The 19,877-nt window shown below is 42.5% G+C and overlaps 1 protein-coding gene across 1 annotated transcript in view; it reads left to right on the top strand.

Annotated features, from left to right (window-relative positions):
• Nucleotides 1-19,877, top strand: part of si (sucrase-isomaltase) — a 275,632-nt gene that overhangs the window by 184,879 nt on the left and 70,876 nt on the right. The window contains exons 26-29 of the mRNA XM_061919155.1: nucleotides 5,612-5,761; nucleotides 5,837-6,043; nucleotides 8,885-9,039; nucleotides 17,328-17,496. Of these exons, the coding sequence (XP_061775139.1) occupies nucleotides 5,612-5,761; nucleotides 5,837-6,043; nucleotides 8,885-9,039; nucleotides 17,328-17,496 (681 nt within the window). The remainder of the gene's footprint in view (nucleotides 1-5,611; nucleotides 5,762-5,836; nucleotides 6,044-8,884; nucleotides 9,040-17,327; nucleotides 17,497-19,877) is intronic.

Here is a 19,877-nt window from a genome sequence, read left to right as displayed (position 1 = left end):
ATATTGCAGAGATGCTTTGCTTACAGAAAAAAAAATGTCCCCGAGCGTGTAATCGTCTTCAAGGTCTTTGTGGTCACCCAAGAAAGGATACATTTATCAATTTTTCCTCTGTTATTTCCTGGAGGTGAAGGACGAAAGTGCACTTAAAATGTCATTTTTCAAGCTCAGTATTTGTTATGATTCTCGCTGTGGGTTTAGATGCTAGTCACACATGGTCGATGTTGACGAAATATAGTTAAAATACTCTTTGTTTTTAACAGTGGGAGTCAATGATTATTGATATAAGAGTTTAAAGGAAGGGTGTCATCAGGCCCGCGAACAGGTTTGCTAAGTACAAAAATGAACCTGAATTTTTGGAATAAAATGAAACAACTGTTCTAAATGTGTCCACTAGATGTCGCAATACCAATTCTTTATATTGTTGTAGTTGCTAGATATGTAAAAAAAAAAAAAAAACACATGATGTTAGTTAATCCGTCGAGGAAAATGATCATAAAAAAACATAGTCCATCTTCTTCCGCTTATCCGAGGTCGGGTCGCGGGGGCAGCAGCCTAAGCAGGGAAGCCCAGACTTCCCTCTCCCCAACCATAAAAAAAACCCATAAAAAACATACTGTAAATTGAATTTGATATAATTGTATTACATTTAATTCAGCATTTAAACGGCTAATCAAAAGAAACGGAAGTCATTGTCATGGACCCACTAGCTGCGGAAGCTAGCTCTCCAATCAGCTAAACAGACTCAATAACTCCACGATGACGTTTGGATTAGGTTTACGAAACCGTAACCATACAAAAAGAATGCCATTGTAAGTTGATAAAACTAGCGCTTGTAAACATGTTAGCATATTCGCTAATGCTTACGACGCTAGCTTGATCACATTACAATAGGGCGTACAAATATGCATGAAAACACTCCAACAGACATCACACATGCGACAATTTCGTGAATATGAATTGTTTTAGTGACGTTTTAAAACTTACCAAAGTTGTTTGAAATGATGAACGAAGCATCCTTTCAAGCAGAAACGCTATGGATGGTTCTTCTTCCGGTTTAAAGCGCAAAACAGGGAGTACATTGTCGATCTGCAACTCCTGTATTGAGCGAATGCAACTAAAACAATAACACACCTTTTCAGTGTCTCTGTTGGTGTTTCAGGTAAACTATTTGTTGAATATAAAACATTATTACCGTTAGCAATGAAAAATCCATAAAATAGCCGCAACAGTTTATAAGCCGCTGGGTTCAAAGCATTGGGAAAAGGTAGCAGCTTATAGTCTCGAAAATATGTTAGTTGTCATTGACAATGTTGTACTTAATTTCCTTCACGTTTTACCGTGCAGGAAATCTGTGCACCTTGGTACCACACCCAAAGACAGATTCTAAATACACACCTCTATCAACTCCAGTACATTTGTGTTTATCTCTCAAGCCTCTCATCCCATCAGTCATTTTCCATTCTAACGTTTTTCCAGCTTGCGTTTTTCCCCATCCCACCGTTTGACTCTCTTGAGTGGCTAAACTCAAGTTTTAAGTCTCACCTTAAAACTCATCTGTATACTCTAGCCTTTAAATAGACCTCCTTTTTAGACCAGTTGATCTGCCGCTTCTTTTCTTTCTTCTATGTCCCCCCCTCCCCTGTGGAGGGGGTCCGGTCCGATGACCATGGATGAAGTACTGGCTGTCCAGAGTCGGGACCCAGGATGGACCGTTCGTCGGGACCCAGGATGGACCGCTCGCCTGTATCGGTTGGGGACGTCTCTACACTGCTGATCCGCTTGAGATGGTTTCCTGTGGACGGGACTCTCGCTGCTGTCTTGGATCCGCTTGAACTGAACTCTCGCGGCTGTGTTGGAGCCACTATGGATTGAACTGTCACAGTATCTTGTTAGACCCGCTCGACATCCATTGCTTTCGGTCCCCTAGAGAGGGGGGGTTGCCCACATCTGAGGTCCTCTCCAAGGTTTCTCATAGTCAGCATTGTCACTGGCGTCCCACTAGATGTGAATTCTCTCTGCCCACTCGGTGTGAGTTTTCCTTGCCCTTTTGTGGGTTCTTCCGAGGATGTTGTAGTCGTAATGATTTGTGCAGTCCTTTGAGACATTTGTGATTTGGGGCTATATAAATAAACATTGATTGATTGATTGATTGATTGCTAAACATGACTTTGGAAGAAAAGGACATATTGATTTACACTCTTAAAAGTTTGCCCGGCAGCTCAAAAAAGCTTCTGGGTGTTACTACTGTAAACTCTCAAGAGTCAAAGAGGCCCCTCCAGATTTGCCGTGACTCAGTTTGTAGAGGCTTGGGAAATGAACAGCTGTGTTTTTAATTGGTAGAGCACAAACGATCTGAAGCAGACAGTCTTGCTTCAAGAAACTCGTCTTTACAATGCAGGGACATTGTCATGAGAATGGACTTCATTCCTATCCGTTGTAGCCATTTTGATATTGATTGATGAACTGCAGAACTTAGACCAATGAACTGGGTTTGTTACTATTGTGAGCAAACTTCAATCAATCAATCAATGTTTACTTATATAGCCCTAAATCACTAGTGTCTCAAAGGGCTGCACAAACCACAACGACATCCTCGGTAGGCCCACATAAGGGCAAGGAAAACTCACACCCAGTGGGACGTCGGTGACTATGATGACTATGAGAACCTTAGAGAGGAGGAAAGCAATGGATGTCGAGCGGGTCTAACATGATACTGTGAAAGTTCAATCCACAATGGATCCAACACAGTCGCGAGAGTCCAGTCCAAAGCGGATCCAACACAGCAGCGAGAGTCCCGTTCACAGCGGAGCCAGCAGGAAACCATCCCAAGCGGAGGCGGATCAGCAGCGCAGAGATGTCCCCAGCCGATACACAGGCGAGCAGTACATGGCCACCGGATCGGACCGGACCCCCTCCACAAGGGAGAGTGGGACATAGAAGAAAAAGAAAAGAAACGGCAGATCAACTGGTCTAAAAAGGGAGTCTATTTAAAGGCTAGAGTATACAAATGAGTTTTAAGGTGAGACTTAAATGCTTCTACTGAGTAAGGCTGTCTTCAACTAAGATTTTTTTATAGTTAACTCTTTTTTAATAACCTAGTTAATGATAGTGGGAATCCCTTCCATTAGACCAGGGGTCGGGAACCTTTTTGGCTGAGAGAGCCATGAAAGCCAAATATTTCAAAATGGATTTCCGTGAGAGCCATATCGTATTTTTTAACACTGAATACAACTAAATGCGTGCATTTTTAAGTAAGACCAACATGTTTAGAGTATAATAAGTCTCTTATTCTTTTTAATAACATTGTTATTCTGAAGCTAACCAATAATAAATCAAATGTCATGTCTGTTGATCATGTTTTTGTTCGGCCATGTGCTGTTTGTCCTTTGGACTCTCTAAGTTCCTGTTTTTTTCCACTCCCCTTGTCTGGTTTCCTCGGTTACTAATTTCGTCCACCTGTCTCTGGTGGACAAAATGCCCGCTCACCTGCTTCCCGAGCACTAATCAGAGGCAGTATTTAAGCTCGTCTTTGCCAGTCAGTCGCCCTGTGCTGACTTGTTTCATGCCTTGCCATAGTTTCGTGCTTCATGCCATGCCAAGTAAGTTTTGTTTGATTTATGTCCATAGTCTGTTTATGTGTAAGCTTTGTTCCTTAGCCCAAGTTGTGCCTCCGCTGTGAGCGATTTTTGTTTGTATATTTTTTTAGTTAAAATTAAATCATGTTTTTACCTAAATGCCATGTCCCGAGTAGTCTGTCTGCCTTCCTGGGAGAACGACCCCGCAGCAAGCTGCAACTCCCCCCATCGTGACATAAAATACTTCTTACCATTAATGCAACTTCTTTAACAGGTGCGGTAGAAAATGGATGGATGGATTTAAATGCATGACAATGTTTTATATTTTGTACGTTATTTTTAGCACTGTGATTACCAGCAAAAGTATTCATAATTATCACGTTAAGCAATGTCCGCTAAGATTTATCTGAGAGCCAGATGCAGTCATCAAAAGAGCCACATCTGGCTCTAGAGCCATAGGTTCCCTACCCCTGCAATAGACTGATCTCATTTGCTATGTTTCCCCTTAAAAAAAGGCTAAAAAAGTCAGATGAACAAACAAACCAGACCGCGATCGGATAGTTCAGGTCACTCCTCTGATAGACTTAGACTTCCTTTTCTCTTGTCATTCAAATTTGAACTTTACAGTACAGAGAAGAATGACTTTGATTTTGTTGCATTAAGTCATGGTAGTGCGGGATAAAAGAGCAATAAGGGGCAGATATAAATAAATAGATTACTGTACGAATAAATATATTGCACTTTTGCACATGCATCCAGGTTTATGGATGTTATTTTACATTGTCTTTATATTCCAGCGAGTTAATCCATTTTTAGGGGGTTATTATTATGATGCGTTCAAGAGTCTTAGGGCCTGGGGGAAGAAGCTGTTACAGAACCTGGAGGTTCTTCTGCGGAACCACTTTCTAGAGTCCAGCAGTGAAAAACGGTCCTTAGTGGGGGTGGGAGGAGTCTCTGCAGATTTCCTGAGCCCTGGTCAGGCAGCTGCTTTTTTTTTCTCGATTTCCTGGACCACGCCAAAGTCAACTTCAGCTCTGGCAGAGCGTTGAAAAGACGATCAAACTTGAGTGCAGAGTTCCTTAATGACCTTAATGACGCCCAAACTAATTGAGATATGGATCAGGTTTTCCCTACTTATGTATCCTGTAAAAAATGGTGTTTTAAATTGAACTGGTCCTAAAAGTTCGTTATCATGCAAACAAGATATGATAACCTACATCAACCGTATGATTTGCCCAAGTGGCTGGACAGGACAGAAAGAATATAATCATAAATATATTTAGTTTTTCAAATCGATTTTTTTTTCAAACAATTAAGAATAGTATAGGAGTCTTGTTCACGAGTGAGGGAAGAGTGGATCGTGAGATCGACAGGCGGATCGGTGCGGCGTCTTCAGTAATGCGGACGTTGTACCGATCCGTTGTGGTGAAGAAGGAGCTGAGCCGGAAGACAAAGCTCTCAATTTACCGGTCGATCTACGTTCCCATCCTCACGTATGGTCATGAGCTTTGGGTCATGACCGAAAGGATAAGATCACGGGTACAAGCGGCCGAAATGAGTTTCCTCCGCCGTGTGGCGGGGCTCTCCCTTAGAGATTGGGTGAGAAGCACTTCCATCCGCGAGGAACTCAAAGTAAAGCCGCTGCTCCTTCACATCGAGAGGAGCCAGATGAGGTGGTTCGGGCATCTGGTCAGGATGCCACCCGAACGCCTCCCCAGGGAGGTGTTTAGGGCACGTCCAACCGGTAGGAGGCCACGGGGAAGACCCAGGACACGTTGGGAAGACTATGTCTCCCGGCTGGCCTGGGAACGCCTCGGGAACCCCCGGAAAGAGCTAGACGAAGTGGCTGGGGAGAGGAAATTCTGGGTTTCCCTGCTTAGGCTGTTGGCCCCGCGATCCGACCTCGGATAAGCGGAAGAAGATGGATGGATGGATGGATGGATGATACATACCTCGGAACAAGATTTTTGGGGAGAGGCTGGCTGACTTCAATATCAGTATTGCATTCCTCACTTCTAATTCCAATTCAAACACAGGTGCTGTTCTTACGGAACCTGTCCTTAGTCCTGGGGGAAACCTACCAGGTGCGCTGGGAGCAGGTCCGAGAAGAGTACCAACGCTTTGACTGCCACCCCGAGGAGCACGGCGACGAGGCAAAGTGCAAAGCCAGAGGATGCATCTGGAAGGTAAGCGAGGAACGCCACAAACTCGGGACAAGTCTGGATATTGAACCCACTTTTTTTTTCGATTTCACTGATCAGGAAAGCACACTGGCAGGCGTGCCGTGGTGCTTCTTTCCAAAAGACTACGGATATTCTTTCGAGAGAATCGAAGAAACCGACTCGGGCGTTTCGTTCGATATCAGTCGGAACAAAGCGTACCGGAGCACTGGACGCCCCGGATCACCTGATGTTGACAACCTCCGTGTTCAGATCACCTACCACAGCAGCCACATGCTACAGTTCAAGGTGCGAGCTTAGGAAAAACTTATTCAACATGGGTCTGTTTCCCAATGTATTACGGATACATATTTTACTCTTGGTCAAAAGTTGACATACACTTGCAAAGAACATAAACTCATGGCTGTCTCGAGTTTCGAATCATTTCTACAACCCTTATTTTTTTTGCTTGAGTGATTGAAGCATTGTTTTTTTTCCATATTCAGTGTTAAAGCAAATCAGTGTAGCAAACTGAGCAATATTTAACGTTTTGTTCATGCACTTTCTCTTGCTACTTCAAGGCTTGAATGCTTGAGTCCTTCATCATTGTTATTTTATTTTCAAATGTTTTATTAGCCTGTAAAAAAAGTTATTTTTGATATTTACCTGAGAAAGCTGCAAATAAAAAAAAGAGTCATTCAATTTTTATTTTAATTTTATTTGATATGCCATTGAAATTGTTTTATTATTATTATTTGAAACTCGATTTTGCATGTCACTATAAAGTCATATAAGCCTTGCTTGTTCAATATTCAATGCAAAATATGTTTGGGTCCCTATTTAAATTTTAATTTGTTCAACCTTGGCCCGCCGCTTTGTTCAGTTTTAAATTTTGGCCCACTCTATATTTGAGTTCGACACTCCTGTACTAAAGCAATCAATGAGAAACAGGTGTGCGTAGAAACAAGGGCAGGTGGGACCAATGTGAAACCAAAGCAACCAGACAAAACAAGGAAGTGCACAAACTAAATAGAAAGCCCAAGTAGCAAACGATCCGGGCAGCGGATCGTAAGACTCTGCTTGACAAAAATTGTTGCAGTTCAGGTCATTTGAAGGTTTTCTGACATGGACTTGTTTCTTCAGCATTGTCCACATGTTTAAGTTAGGACTTTGGGAAGGCCATTATAAAAGCTTAATTCTAGCCTGATTTAGCCATTCCTTTACCACTGTTGACGTGTGTCTGGTGTCATTGTACTGTTGGCACACCGAACTGCGCCCAAGACCCAACCTCCGGGCTGAGGATTTTAGATTGTCCTACAGAATTTGGAAATAATCCTCCTTTTTTATTGTTCATTTTACTCTCTTTAAAGCACCAGGACCATTGGCAGCAAAACAGGGCCATAGCATAATACTACCACCACCATGCTTGACGGTAAGTATGGTGTTCCTGGGATTAAAGACCACACCTTTTCTCCTCCAAACATATTGCTGGATATTGTGGCCAAACAGCTACATTTTTGTTTCATCTGACATCACATGGACAAAGATATGACCTTCTGGAGGAATGTTGTCAGAATACAATACCATACCATACCATACCATACCATACCAACTGTATTTATAAATCCCCTTTAAAAACAACCACAGTTGAAGAACAAAGGGCTGTACACCACAAAGAAATTCAGACAAAGGACGGATTAAAAAAAAAACATTTAAAACAGAAGTAAAAATACATTATATAGCAAATACAAATTACCCTAAGAACAATTTGTTAGATAAAAAGTAAAAAACAGTTTAAAAAAAGTTAAAAGAATAATTGTACATAAGTTATCACAGGACTTTGTGTTTCCATGAGAAGACAAAAGCTGTCTTTGATCTTATCAAGCAAAAAGCCTACCACCTGTAAACCTCCACTATGTGTGATGGGATACAACATAGAGGTGTCGGTTTCTTTGATCTATTGGACAGCCACAGGGAGACCTTGTCATGACCCAAGGTCTACAAAGCACAAAGGGGGAAAACCTGACACCGCTCTACGCACCTTTTCTTTGAACTGTTTAGGACCGAGTGCAGCAGTTGTTGATGACCCCCGTCCCCTTAGAAACAGCTGCAGCTAGGTAATCAGAAAGGGCCCAAATAAAGGAGAATCCTTTCGTGAGAGCGTGGAAGGGCACTGTACGAGGGTACGGGCTAAATTGAAACCTGTCTCTGTCTGATTCCTTGCTTCTTGTCTTGCGTAATAGATGTCATCGGTGTTTGAACCTGACAAAAGTTCTGTGGTCAGAAGAAAAAAAAATTGAGCTCTTTGGCCACAATACCCAGCAATATGTTTGGAAGAGAAAAGGTGAGGCCTTTAATCCCAGGAACACAATTCCGACCATCAAGCCTGGTGGTGGTAGTATTATGTTCTCGGCCTAATTTGCTGCCGATGGAACTGGTACATTAAATGGGACAATGAAAAAGGAGGATTACCTCCAAATTTTCCAGGACAGCCCGGAGTTTGGGTCTTGGGCGCAGTTGGGTGTTCCAACAGGATAATGACCCCCAAACACACGTCAAAAGTGGTAAAGGAATAACTAAATCAGTTTAGAATGACGTTTTTAGAATGGTCTACCCAAAGTCCAGACTTTAACATGTGGACAATGCTGAAGAAACAACTCCATGTCAGAAAACCAACAAATTTAGCTGAACTGCACCAATTTTGTCAACAAGTGTGGTCAAAAAGTCAACCAGAAGCTTGTGGATGGCTACCAAAAGCGCCTTATTGCAGTGAAACTTGCCAAAGGACATGTAAACAAATATTAAAATTGCTGTATGTATACTTTTGACCCAGGAGATTTAGTCACTTTTTCAGTAGACCCGTAATAAATTCATAAAAGAACCAAACTTCATGAATGTTTTTTGTGACCAACAACTATGTCCTCCATTCATTCTATCACAAAAAAAAAGAGAGTAGTAGAAATGATTAAAAACCCAAGTTTACAAGTGTATGTAAACTTTTGACCAAGACTCTATATTAAATATGCTTGCATTTTGTCTCTGAAAGTGTGTTCAGGTTTATTTCAGAATCATTTTCTGTCCACTGGTGCTGCATCACGCCTGCTTGCCTGCCAGACTTTGGCTCACACACTAATATGCCCTCCTGTCCAGATTTGGGACCCGGCCACGGATCGTTACGAGGTTCCAGTGCCGTTGTCTGTCCCACCTGTCCCCGAGACTAATGAGGACAAGAGGCTTTACAAGGTCCTTTTCAAGAAGAATCCATTTGGCATCCAGGTGATACGGAAAAGCACAGGAACCAAAATGTGAGTGGCAATGTTACGAAAGCGGTCCAGCTTCTGCTGCATACAGCTTTTGTCCTAATTCAAAATTATTTTGATGGATTATTTTCAACCCATATTCAGTTGAATTTGCTACAAAGACAACATATTTGATGTTCAAACTGATAAACATTTTTTTTTTGCAAATAGATATCAACTTTAGAATTTGATGCCAGCAACACGTGACAAAGAAGTTGGGAAAGGTGGAAATAGATACTGATAAAGTTGAAGAATGCTCATCAAACACTTATATGCAACATCCCACAGGTGTGCAGGATAATTGGGAACAGGTGGGTGCCATGAAACAGCTTTCATGAAATGCTAAGTCATTCACAAACAAGGATGGGGCGAGGGTCACCACTTTGTAAGCAAATTGTCGAACAATTTTAAAACAACATTTCTCAACGAGCTATTGCAAGGAATTTAGGGATTTTACCATCTACGGTCCGTAAAATCATCAAAAAGTTCATATAATCTGGAGAAATCACTGCACGTATGCGATGATATTATTGACTTTTGATCCTTCAGGCGGTACTGCATCAAAAACCGACATCGGTGTGTGAAGGATATCACCACATGGGCTCGGGAACACTTCATAAAACCACTGTCAGTAACTACAGTTGGTCGCTACATCTGTAAGTGCAAGTTAAAACTCTGCTATGCAAAGCAAAACCCATTTATCAATCAATCATCAATCAATCAATGTTTATTTATATGGCCCCGAATCACAAATGTCTCAAAGGACTGCACAAATCGTTACGACTACGACATCCTCGGAAGAACCCACAAAAGGGCAAGGAAAACTCACACCCAGTGGGCAGGGAGAATTCACATCCAGTGGGACGCCAGTGACAATGATGACTATGAGAAACCTTGGAGAGGACCTCAGATGTGGGCAACCCCCCGCCCCTCTAGGGGACCGAAAGCAATGGATGTCGAGCGGGTCTAACATGATATTGTGAAAGTTTAATCCATAGTGGCTCCAACACAGCCGCGAAAGTTCAGTTCAAAGCAGATCCAAGACAGCAGCGAGAGTCCCGTCCACAGGAAACCATCCCAAGCGGAGGCGGATCAGCAGCGTAGAGATGTCCCCAACCGATACACAGATTTATCAACAACACCAAGGAACGCCGCTGGCTTCTCTGGGCCCGAGCTTATCTTAGATGGACTGATGCAAAGTGGAAAGGTGTTCTGTGGTCTGACGGGTCCACATTTCAAACTATACTTGGAAACCGTGGACGTGGTGTCCTCCGGAACAAAGAGGAAAATAACCATCCGGATTGTTATAGGCGCAAAAGCCAGCATCTGTGATGGTAGGGGGGTGTATTAGTACCCAAGGCATGGGTGGCTTACACATCTGTGAAGGCACCATTAGTGCTGAATGGTCCATACCGGTTTTGGAGCAACATATGTTGTTATCCAAGCAACTTTATCATGGACGCCCCTACTTATTTCAGCAAGACAATGCCAAGCCACGTGTTACAACAGCGTGGTTTCATAGTAAAAGTGTGCGGGTAGTTTCCTGGCTTGCCTGCAGTCCAGACCTGTCTCCTCTCGAAAATATGTGGTGCATTTTGAAGCGTAAAATACGACAGCGGAGACCCCGGACTGTTGAACGACTGAAGCTCTACATAAAACAAGAATTGGAAATAATTCCACTTTCAAAGCTTCATTAATTGGTTTCCTCAGTTCCCAAACGTTTATTGAGTGTTGTTAAAAGAAAATGTGATGTAACACAGTGGTGAACATGCCCTTTCCCAACTACTTTGGCACGTGTTGCAGCCATGAAAGTCTAAGTTAATTATTATTTGCAAAAAAAAAAATAAGTTTATGAGTTTGACATCAAATATCTTGTCAATTGATTATGGGTTGAAACGGATTTGCAAATCATTGTATTTTGTTTATATTTACATCCAATACAATTTCCCAACTCATATTCGTACAACATGTTACATCCCAATTTCCAGTTTCTCTTTCCAACGTGTTCGAAAAGGAGTAGGAAGAAGCAGAGCTTATTTAATCCTACCCCCTTTCCCTTTTGCATAACAGTTGCTAAAACTTTTGTCCACTTCCTGTTCTCAATTTTATTCACAATATGCTCAGGAAGTAATCACAATAAAACATAAATTAATACATAGTAATTGGTGAAGAAAGTCTTATTCCATATGATGAGATAAGTAAGATTATTTTGAGAATTAAATAATGGATGGATGAAATACATTCAGAATGTTTATTTATATGGATAAACTGCAAAAAAACACATTATTTTGCTAAGGAAAACAATACACACATTGCAATATACTTGATATTGCAATGATAATATACTTCTGTAAATAAAAAAGTAGTTTAGTACATTGTATCCAAATAAATAATTAAGTAAAACATCGATTGTAGCTGAGATAGGCGCCAGCACAACACTGCAAAATATCACAGTAATATACATTTATCATTATTAAGCAAACACAGTACAAATATTACTAAATCTAACCTTTGACTGTGTAAATAACAACATATGTCATCTTTTTCACACAGCTGGATCTCATTAGTTCGCAGGTGTACCCAATAAATATTGGCCGGGAGGCAAAAAAAGATGGATTAAAGAAAGGGACGAACATGCAACACATAATACGTAAATCCAACACAGTCCAAGCGAGATGGATTTTTCGAGGTGTGATTGATTCGCTTTAATCAATAAAAAACCTACTTGGTATCAATCAGGAAATGAGTTGCCGAGGTTATTTACTTTCAGCAAGGACGAGTGTTTACAAGGACAAGTTGCAACTGACTTTACCCCCCGCGTAAATCACTCCCTACGACAATATGTGACATCGTTTAATACGGAGAGGTGTAATAAGTTGATGGCAAAAGCTTTTTAATATAATTGCACACTTTGCAGACCCCGAGTGTAAAGGGGCCCTCAAGGAAAAGTTAAAGGCGGCCAATTCAAGAAAAATACCGGTAGTCCAGTTTTAACATGCTTGATAATTCAGTGAAGTGAAGTGAATTATATTTAAATAGCGCTTTTTCTCTAGTGACTCAAAGCGCTTCACATAGTGAAACCCAATATCTAAGTTACATTTAAACAGGTGTGGGTGGCACTGGGAGCAGGTGGGTAAAGTGTCTTGCTCAAGGACGGAAGAATTAGTGCTGCAAGGGATTCTGGGTATTTCTTCTGTTGTGTTTATGTTGTGTTACGGTGCGGATGTTCTCCCGAAATGGGTTTGTCATTCTTGTTTGGTGTGGGTTCACAGTGTGGCGCGTATTTGTAACAGTGTTAAAGTCGTTTACACGGACATCCTCAGTGTGACCTGTATGGCTGTTGAACAAGTATGGCTTGCATTCACTTGTGTGTGTGTGTGTCCAAAGCCACAACGGCAGTGTTTAGAAAGGCGTAAGCGGGGATCGAACCCGGAACACTCAAGTTGCTTGGTACGGCCACTCAACCAACCCAGCTAATGCAAAAAAAAAAAAAAAAAAAAAAAAAGAAGTGCAAGAGCTAACAAAAACAATGTACACACTACATCTGCTGGTATAAGAATGCTCCTGATTACTAATCAGGAGCAAGTTGGAACCAAGCACTCAGAAGTGAGGTAAAGTCAATGCAAGGGCAAGAAGTAGAACCAAAATACAGGATAAAACAACGCAAGTCCAAAACAGTTATAAAGGTTCATAACATATGAACTAAATATAGTTCATATAGCTCGGTTGGTAGAGTGGCCGTGCCAGCAACTTGAGGGTTGCAGGTTCGATCCCCGCTTCCGTCATCCTAGTCACTGTCGTTGTGTCCTTAAGCAAGACACTTCACCCACGTGCTCCCAGTGCCACCCACACTGATCTAAATGTAAAAAATAGATATTGGGTTTCACTATGTAAAGCGCTTTGAGTCTTAGAGAAATAGCGCTATATAAATATAATTCACTTCACTTCACTAAACATTAAAGAACCATAAACAAAAGATAGCACATTCATGATGTAACTAGAGATGTCCGATAATATTGGACTGCCGATATTATCGGCCAATAACTGCTTTAAAATGGAATATCGGAAAATATTATCGGTATCGGTTTCAAAAAGTAAAATGTATGACTTTTTAAAACGCCGCTGTGTACAGAGCGCCAATAAACCTTAAAGGCACTGCCTTTGCCTGCCGGACCAATCATATAACACCTACCGCTTTTCACACACACACACAAGTGAATGCAAGGCATACTTGTTCAAGAGCCATACAGGTCACACTGAGGGTGTCCGTGTAAACGACTTTAACACTGTTACAAATACGCGCCACACTGTGAACCCACACCAAACAAGAATGACAAACCCGTTTCGGGAGAACATCCGCACCGTAACACAACATAAACACAACAGAAGAAATACCCAGAATCCCTTGCAGCACTAATTCTTCCGTCCTTGAGCAAGACTCTTTACCCACCTGCTCCCAGTGCCACCCACACCGGTCTAAATGTAAAAATTAGATATTGGGTTTCACTATGTAAAGCGCTTTGAGTCACTAGAGAAATAGCGCTATATAAATATAAATCACTTCACTTCACTAAACATTAAAGAACCATAAACAAAAGATAGCACATGCATGATGTCACTAGAAATGTCCGATAATATTGGACTGCCGATATTATCGGCCAATAAATGCTTTAAAATGGAATATCGGAAATGATCGGTATCGGTTTCAAAAAGTAAAATGTATGACTTTTTAAAATGCCGCTGTGTACAGAGCGCCACTAAACCTTAAAGGCACTGCCTTTGCCTGCCGGACCAATCATATAATACCTACCGCTTTTCACACACACACACACAAGTGAATGCAAGGCATACTTGTTCAACAGCTATACAGGTCACACTGAGGGTGTCCGTGTAAACGACTTTAACACTGTTACAAATACGCGCCACACTGTGAACCCACACCAAACAAGAATGACAAACACATTTCGGAAGAACATCCGCACCGTAACACAACATAAACACAACAGAATAAATACCCAAAAACCCTTGCAGCACTAATTATTCCGTCCTTGAGCAAGACTCTTTACCCACCTGCTCCCAGTGCCACCCACACTGGTCTAAATGTAAAAAACAGATATTGGGTTTCACTATGTAAAGCGCTTTGAGTCACTAGAGAAAAAGCGCTATATAAATATAATTCACTTCACTTCACTAAACATTAAAGAACCATAAACAAAAGATAGCACAAGCATGATGTAACTAGAGATGTCCGATAATATTGAACTGCCGATATTATCGGCCAATAAATGCTTTAAAATGGAATATCGGAAAATATTATCGGTATCGGTTTCAAAAAGTAAAATGTATGACTTTTTAAAACGCCGCTGTGTACAGAGCGCCAATAAACCTTAAAGGCACTGCCTTTGCCTGCCGGACCAATCATATAATACCTACCGCTTTTCACACACACACACACAAGTGAATGCAAGGCATACTTGTTCAAGAGCCATACAGGTCACACTGCGGGTGTCCGTATAGACGACTTTAACACTGTTACAAATACGCGCCACACTGTGAACCCACACCAAACAAGAATGACAAACCCATTTCGGGAGAACATCCGCACCGTAACACAACATAAACACAACAGAAGAAATACCCAGAATCCCTTGCAGCACTAATTCTTCCGTCCTTGAGCAAGACTCTTTACCCACCTGCTCCCAGTGCCACCCACACTGGTCTAAATGTAAAAATTAGATATTGGGTTTCACTATGTAAAGCGCTTTGAGTCACTAGAGAAAAGGCGCTATATAAATATAATTCACTTCACTTCACTAAACATTAAAGAACCATAAACAAAAGATAGCACAAGCATGATGTAACTAGAGATGTCCGATAATATTGGACTGCCGATATTATCGGCCAATAAATGCTTTAAAATGGAATATCGGAAATTATCGGTATCGGTTTCAAAAAGTAAAATGTATGACTTTTTAAAACGCCGCTGTGTACAGAGCGCCAATAAACCTTAAAGGCACTGCCTTTGCGTACCGGACCAATCATATAATACCTACCGCTTTTCACAAACACACACACACAAGTGAATGCAAGGCATACTCGTTCAACAGCCATACAGGTCACACTGAGGGTGTCCGTGTAAATGACTTTAACACTGTTACAAATACGCGCCACACTGTGAACCCACACCAAACAAGAATGACAAACCCATTTCGGGAGAACATCCACGCCGTAACACAACATAAACACAACAGAAGAAATACCCAGAGTCCCTTGCAGCACTAACTATTCCGGGACACTCCCCGCCCACCTAAAACTCCTCATGCTCTCTCAGGAAGAGCATGTCCCACATTCCAAGCTGCTGTTTTAAGGCATGTAAAAAAATAAATAATGCACTTTGTGACTTCAATAATAAATATGGCAGTGCCTTGTTGGCATTTTTTTTCCATAACTTGAGTTTATTTATTTTGGGAAAACCTCGTTACATTGTTTAATGCAGGGGTGCCCACACTTTTTCTGCAGGCGAGCTACTTTTCAATTGACCAACTCGAGGGGATCTACCTCATTTATATATATCATTTATATTTATTTATTTATAAAAGAGACATTTTTGTAAACAAGTTAAATGTGTTTAATGATAATACAAGCATGTGTAACACATATAGATGTCTTTCTTTCACGAAGACAAGAATATAAGTTGGTGTATTACCTGATTCTGATGACTTGCATTGATTGGAATCAGACAGTAATGATGATAACGCCCACATTTTAAAATGGAGGAGAAAAAAAGTTGTCCTTTCTGTACAATACCACATGAAAGTGGTTGGTTTTTGGCATCTAATTCATCCAGCTTCCATACACTTTACAAGAAAAACAATGGCGGCAAATTCCGTAGCTTGCTTGATTGACATTCACGGCACCCGAGGGTCTTGTGAGATGACACAGGCTGCTGCCAGTTCATTATTATGAAAAAATGACAGAGAGGAAGGCGAGAAACACTTTTTATTTCAACAGACTTTCGCGCCGTCCCTTCCGTCCAAACTCTAAAGGCCGACTGCACATTTCCTATCTTCACAATAAAAGCCCTGCTTCATGCTGCCTGCGCTAACAAAATAAGAGTCTCGCAAAGCTGGCGTGCACAAGTGATGTGCACGCCAGCTTTCTGAGCGATCGCTTGTGCACGCCAGTTTTCCGAGACTCTGTATTTAGTTAGCGCAGGCAGCATGAAGCAGGGCTTTTATTGTGAAGATAGGAAATGTGCAGTCGGCCTTTAGAGTTTTGACGGAAGGGACGGCGCGAGAGTCTGTTGAAATAAAAAGTGTTTCTCGCCTTCTTCTCGGTCATATTTTCATAATAATGATCTTGCAGCAGCCAGCGTCATCTCACAAGACCCTCCGGTACCGTGAATGTCATTTAAGTGACGTCTTGGTGAAGATTGATGATCACTAATTTTTAGGTCTTCTTTTTTTAAAAGCCTGGCTGGAGATCGACTGACACACCCCCCGCGGTCGACTGGTAGCTCGCGATCGACGTAATGGGCACCCCTGGTTTAATGCATCCAGCGGGGCATCACAACAAAATCAGGCATAATAATGTGTTCATTCCACGACTGTATCGGTTGATATCGGTATCAAATATCGGAATATCGGCAAAAAATACATTATCGGACATCTCTACATGTAACTAAACATGCAATGGTCAGGAACAGACATATATTTTTAGTATTTACTTATAATGGCTATGAGTTGTTGGGTTTTTTTTGTTTGTTTTTGGGGTTTTTTTTTTCCCTTGGCCTCAGTCTGCACCCCCACTCCAGGGCCTAGGCTAAGACCGATTTTTTAATTTTATTTTAATCTTCTATTTTTTTTTTTCTCCCCCCCCCCGATCCCCTTTGTTTGCCTGTATGTCATCTTTTTTGTAAGGGGCGCTGGAAGCCGGCAGACCCGTCAGCGATTCTGTTCTGTCTCCCTGTGATGTTTGTCTGATCTTGAATGGGATTGTGCTGAAAATTGTAATTTTCCTGAAGGAACTCTCCTGACGGAATAAATAAAGTACTATCTATCTATCTATCTATCTATCTAATATTTAGACGCAAACATTTCAACACTTTATGTGCATATTTGAGTACCTGTTCTAGCAGGTTTATTGTCTAAGTGTCGCTAATTAATACGGCTGAATAGAGGCTGGTACTTCCTGGAGAGGGCAACTGTTATTTTTGTCAAATGTGTTCTGGATGATGTCCTCTGACAATAATCCCCCTTCTCATTGATTTTAATCCTCTCGTCACTTTTTCTCAGTTGGGACTCCTCTCTGCCAGGCTTTACCTTCTCCGACATGTTCATCCAAGTGTCGACGCTTCTGCCCTCCCGGTACGTGTACGGCTTTGGGGAGACGGAACATCAAACTTACAAACACGACCTGAACTATCACACCTGGGGTATGTTCTCCAAGGACCAGCCACCTGGTGTAAGTATCTATTCGCCGAACCGCCACTGCATGTTTGCACTAAAAAGATACATTGGGTATTAATAGGAGTGTCCCGGTCTGATATCAGCAAAAAAAAAAAAAAAACCCACATATCAGATGATAACAACTTGTATCTAAACTCTGATATAATCGTTACAATAAAAACTGCAACATGTGCAAAGCTAACTAACCAGTTGACATTTAAATGTCCTCAAATAAGCAAATTATTTTTTTTTCTAATTGTATTTCATTCATTAAAAAAAGGTGAACAATGTAGGTTATAGGCTTCTAGGAACTAGCAGTGTATTAGAAACGATCAATCAATCAATCAATCAATCAATGTTTACTTATATAGCCCTAAATCACTAGTGTCTCAAAGGGCTGCACAAACCACTACGACATCCTCGGTAGGCCCACAAAAGGGCAAGGAAAACTCACAGCCAGTGGGACGTCGGTGACAATGATGACTATAAGAACCTTGGAGAGGAGGAAAGCAATGGATGTCGAGCGGGTCTAACATGATACTGTGAAAGTTCAATCCATAATGGATCCAACACAGTCGCGCGAGTCCAGTCCAAAGCGGATCCAACACAGCAGCGAGAGTCACGTTCACAGCGGAGCCAGCAGGAAACCATCCCAAGCGGAGGCGGATCACCAGCGCAGAGATGTCCCCAGCCGATACACAGGCGAGCAGTACATGGCCACCGGATCGGACCGGACCCCCTCCACAAGGGAGAGTGGGACATAGAAGAAAAAGAAAAGAAACGGCAGATCAACTGGTCTAAAAAGGGAGATCCAGTAACAAACATATCCGCAGCGTTCAACTTGATGCATATCATATTTTCTTAAACCTGTATATGCAAAAGCATAATTCCATCCATCCATCTTCTTCTGCTTATCCGAGGTCTTGTCGCGGGGGCAGCAGCCTAAGCAGGGACGCCCAGACTTTCTCTCCCCAGCCACCTCGTCCAGCTCTACCCGGGGGATCCCGAGGCGTTCCCAGGCTAGCCGGGAGACATAGTCTTCCCAACGCGTTCTGAGTCTTCCCCGTGGCCTCGTACCGATTGGACGTGCCCTGAACACCTCCTAGGGAGGCGTTCGGGTGACATCCTGACCAGATGCCCGAACCACCACATCTGGCTCCTCTCCATGTGGAGGAGCAGCGGTTTTACTTTGAGTTCCTCCCGGATGGCAGAGCTTCTCACCCTATCTCTAAGGGAGAGCCCCGCCACACGGCTGAGGAAACTCATTTCGGCCGCTTGTACCCGTGATCTTATCCTTTCGGTCATAACCCAAAGCTCATGACCATAGGTGAGGATGGGAACATAGATCGACCGGTAAATTGAGAGCTTCGCCTTCCGGCTCAGCTCCTTCTTCACCACAACGGATCGGTACAACGTCCGCATTACTGAAGACGCCGCACCGATCCGTCTGTCGATCTCACGATCCACTCTTCCCCCACGCGTGAACAAGACTCCGGTAAATTCAATCAATCAATCAATCAATGTTTACTTATATAGCCCTAAATCACGAGTGACTCAAAGGGCTCCACAAACCACAACACAAACCACTACGACATCCACGGTAGGCCCACATAAGGGCAAGGAAAACTCAAACCCAGTGGGACGTCGGTGACAATGATGACTATGAGAACCTTGGAGAGGACGAAAGCAATGGATGTCGAGCGGGTCCAACATGATACTGTGAAAGTTCAATCCATAGTGGATCCCACACAGCCGCGGGAGTCCAGTCCAAAGCGGATCCAACACAGCAGCGAGAGTCCCGTCCACAGCGGAGCCAGCAGGAAACCATCCCAAGCGGAGGCGGATCACCAGCGCAGAGATGTCCCCAGCCGATACACAGGCAAGCGGTCCATCCTAGGTCCCGACTCTGGACGAGCGGTCCATCCTAGGTCCCGACTCGGGACAGCCAGTACGTCATCCATGGCCATCGGACCGGACCCCCTCCACAAGGGAGAGTGGGACATAGGAGAAAAAGAAAAGAAGCGGCAGATCAACTGGCCTAAAAAGGGAGTCTATTTAAAGGCTTGAGTATACAAATGAGGTTTAAGGTGAGACTTAAATGCTTCTACTGAGGTGGCATCTTGAACTGTTACCGGGAGGGCATTCCAGAGTACTGGAGCCCGAATTGAAAACTCTATAGCCCGCAGACTTTTTTTGGGCTTTGGGAATCACTAATAAGCCGGAGTCCTTTGAACGCAGATTTCTTGCCGGTACATATGGTACAATACAACCGGCAAGATAGGATGGAGCTAGACCGTGTAGTATTTTATACGTAAGTAGTAAAACCTTAAAGTCACATCTTAAGTGCACAGGAAGCCAGTGCAGGTGAGCCAGTACAGGCGTAATGTGATCAAAGTG

Source organism: Nerophis ophidion, linkage group LG13, assembly GCF_033978795.1.
Source record: "Nerophis ophidion isolate RoL-2023_Sa linkage group LG13, RoL_Noph_v1.0, whole genome shotgun sequence".
NCBI classification, from domain to species: Eukaryota; Metazoa; Chordata; class Actinopteri; order Syngnathiformes; family Syngnathidae; genus Nerophis; species Nerophis ophidion.
The sequence above is the reverse complement of the archived record's forward strand: the minus strand, read 5'-3'. Positions and strand labels throughout refer to the sequence as shown.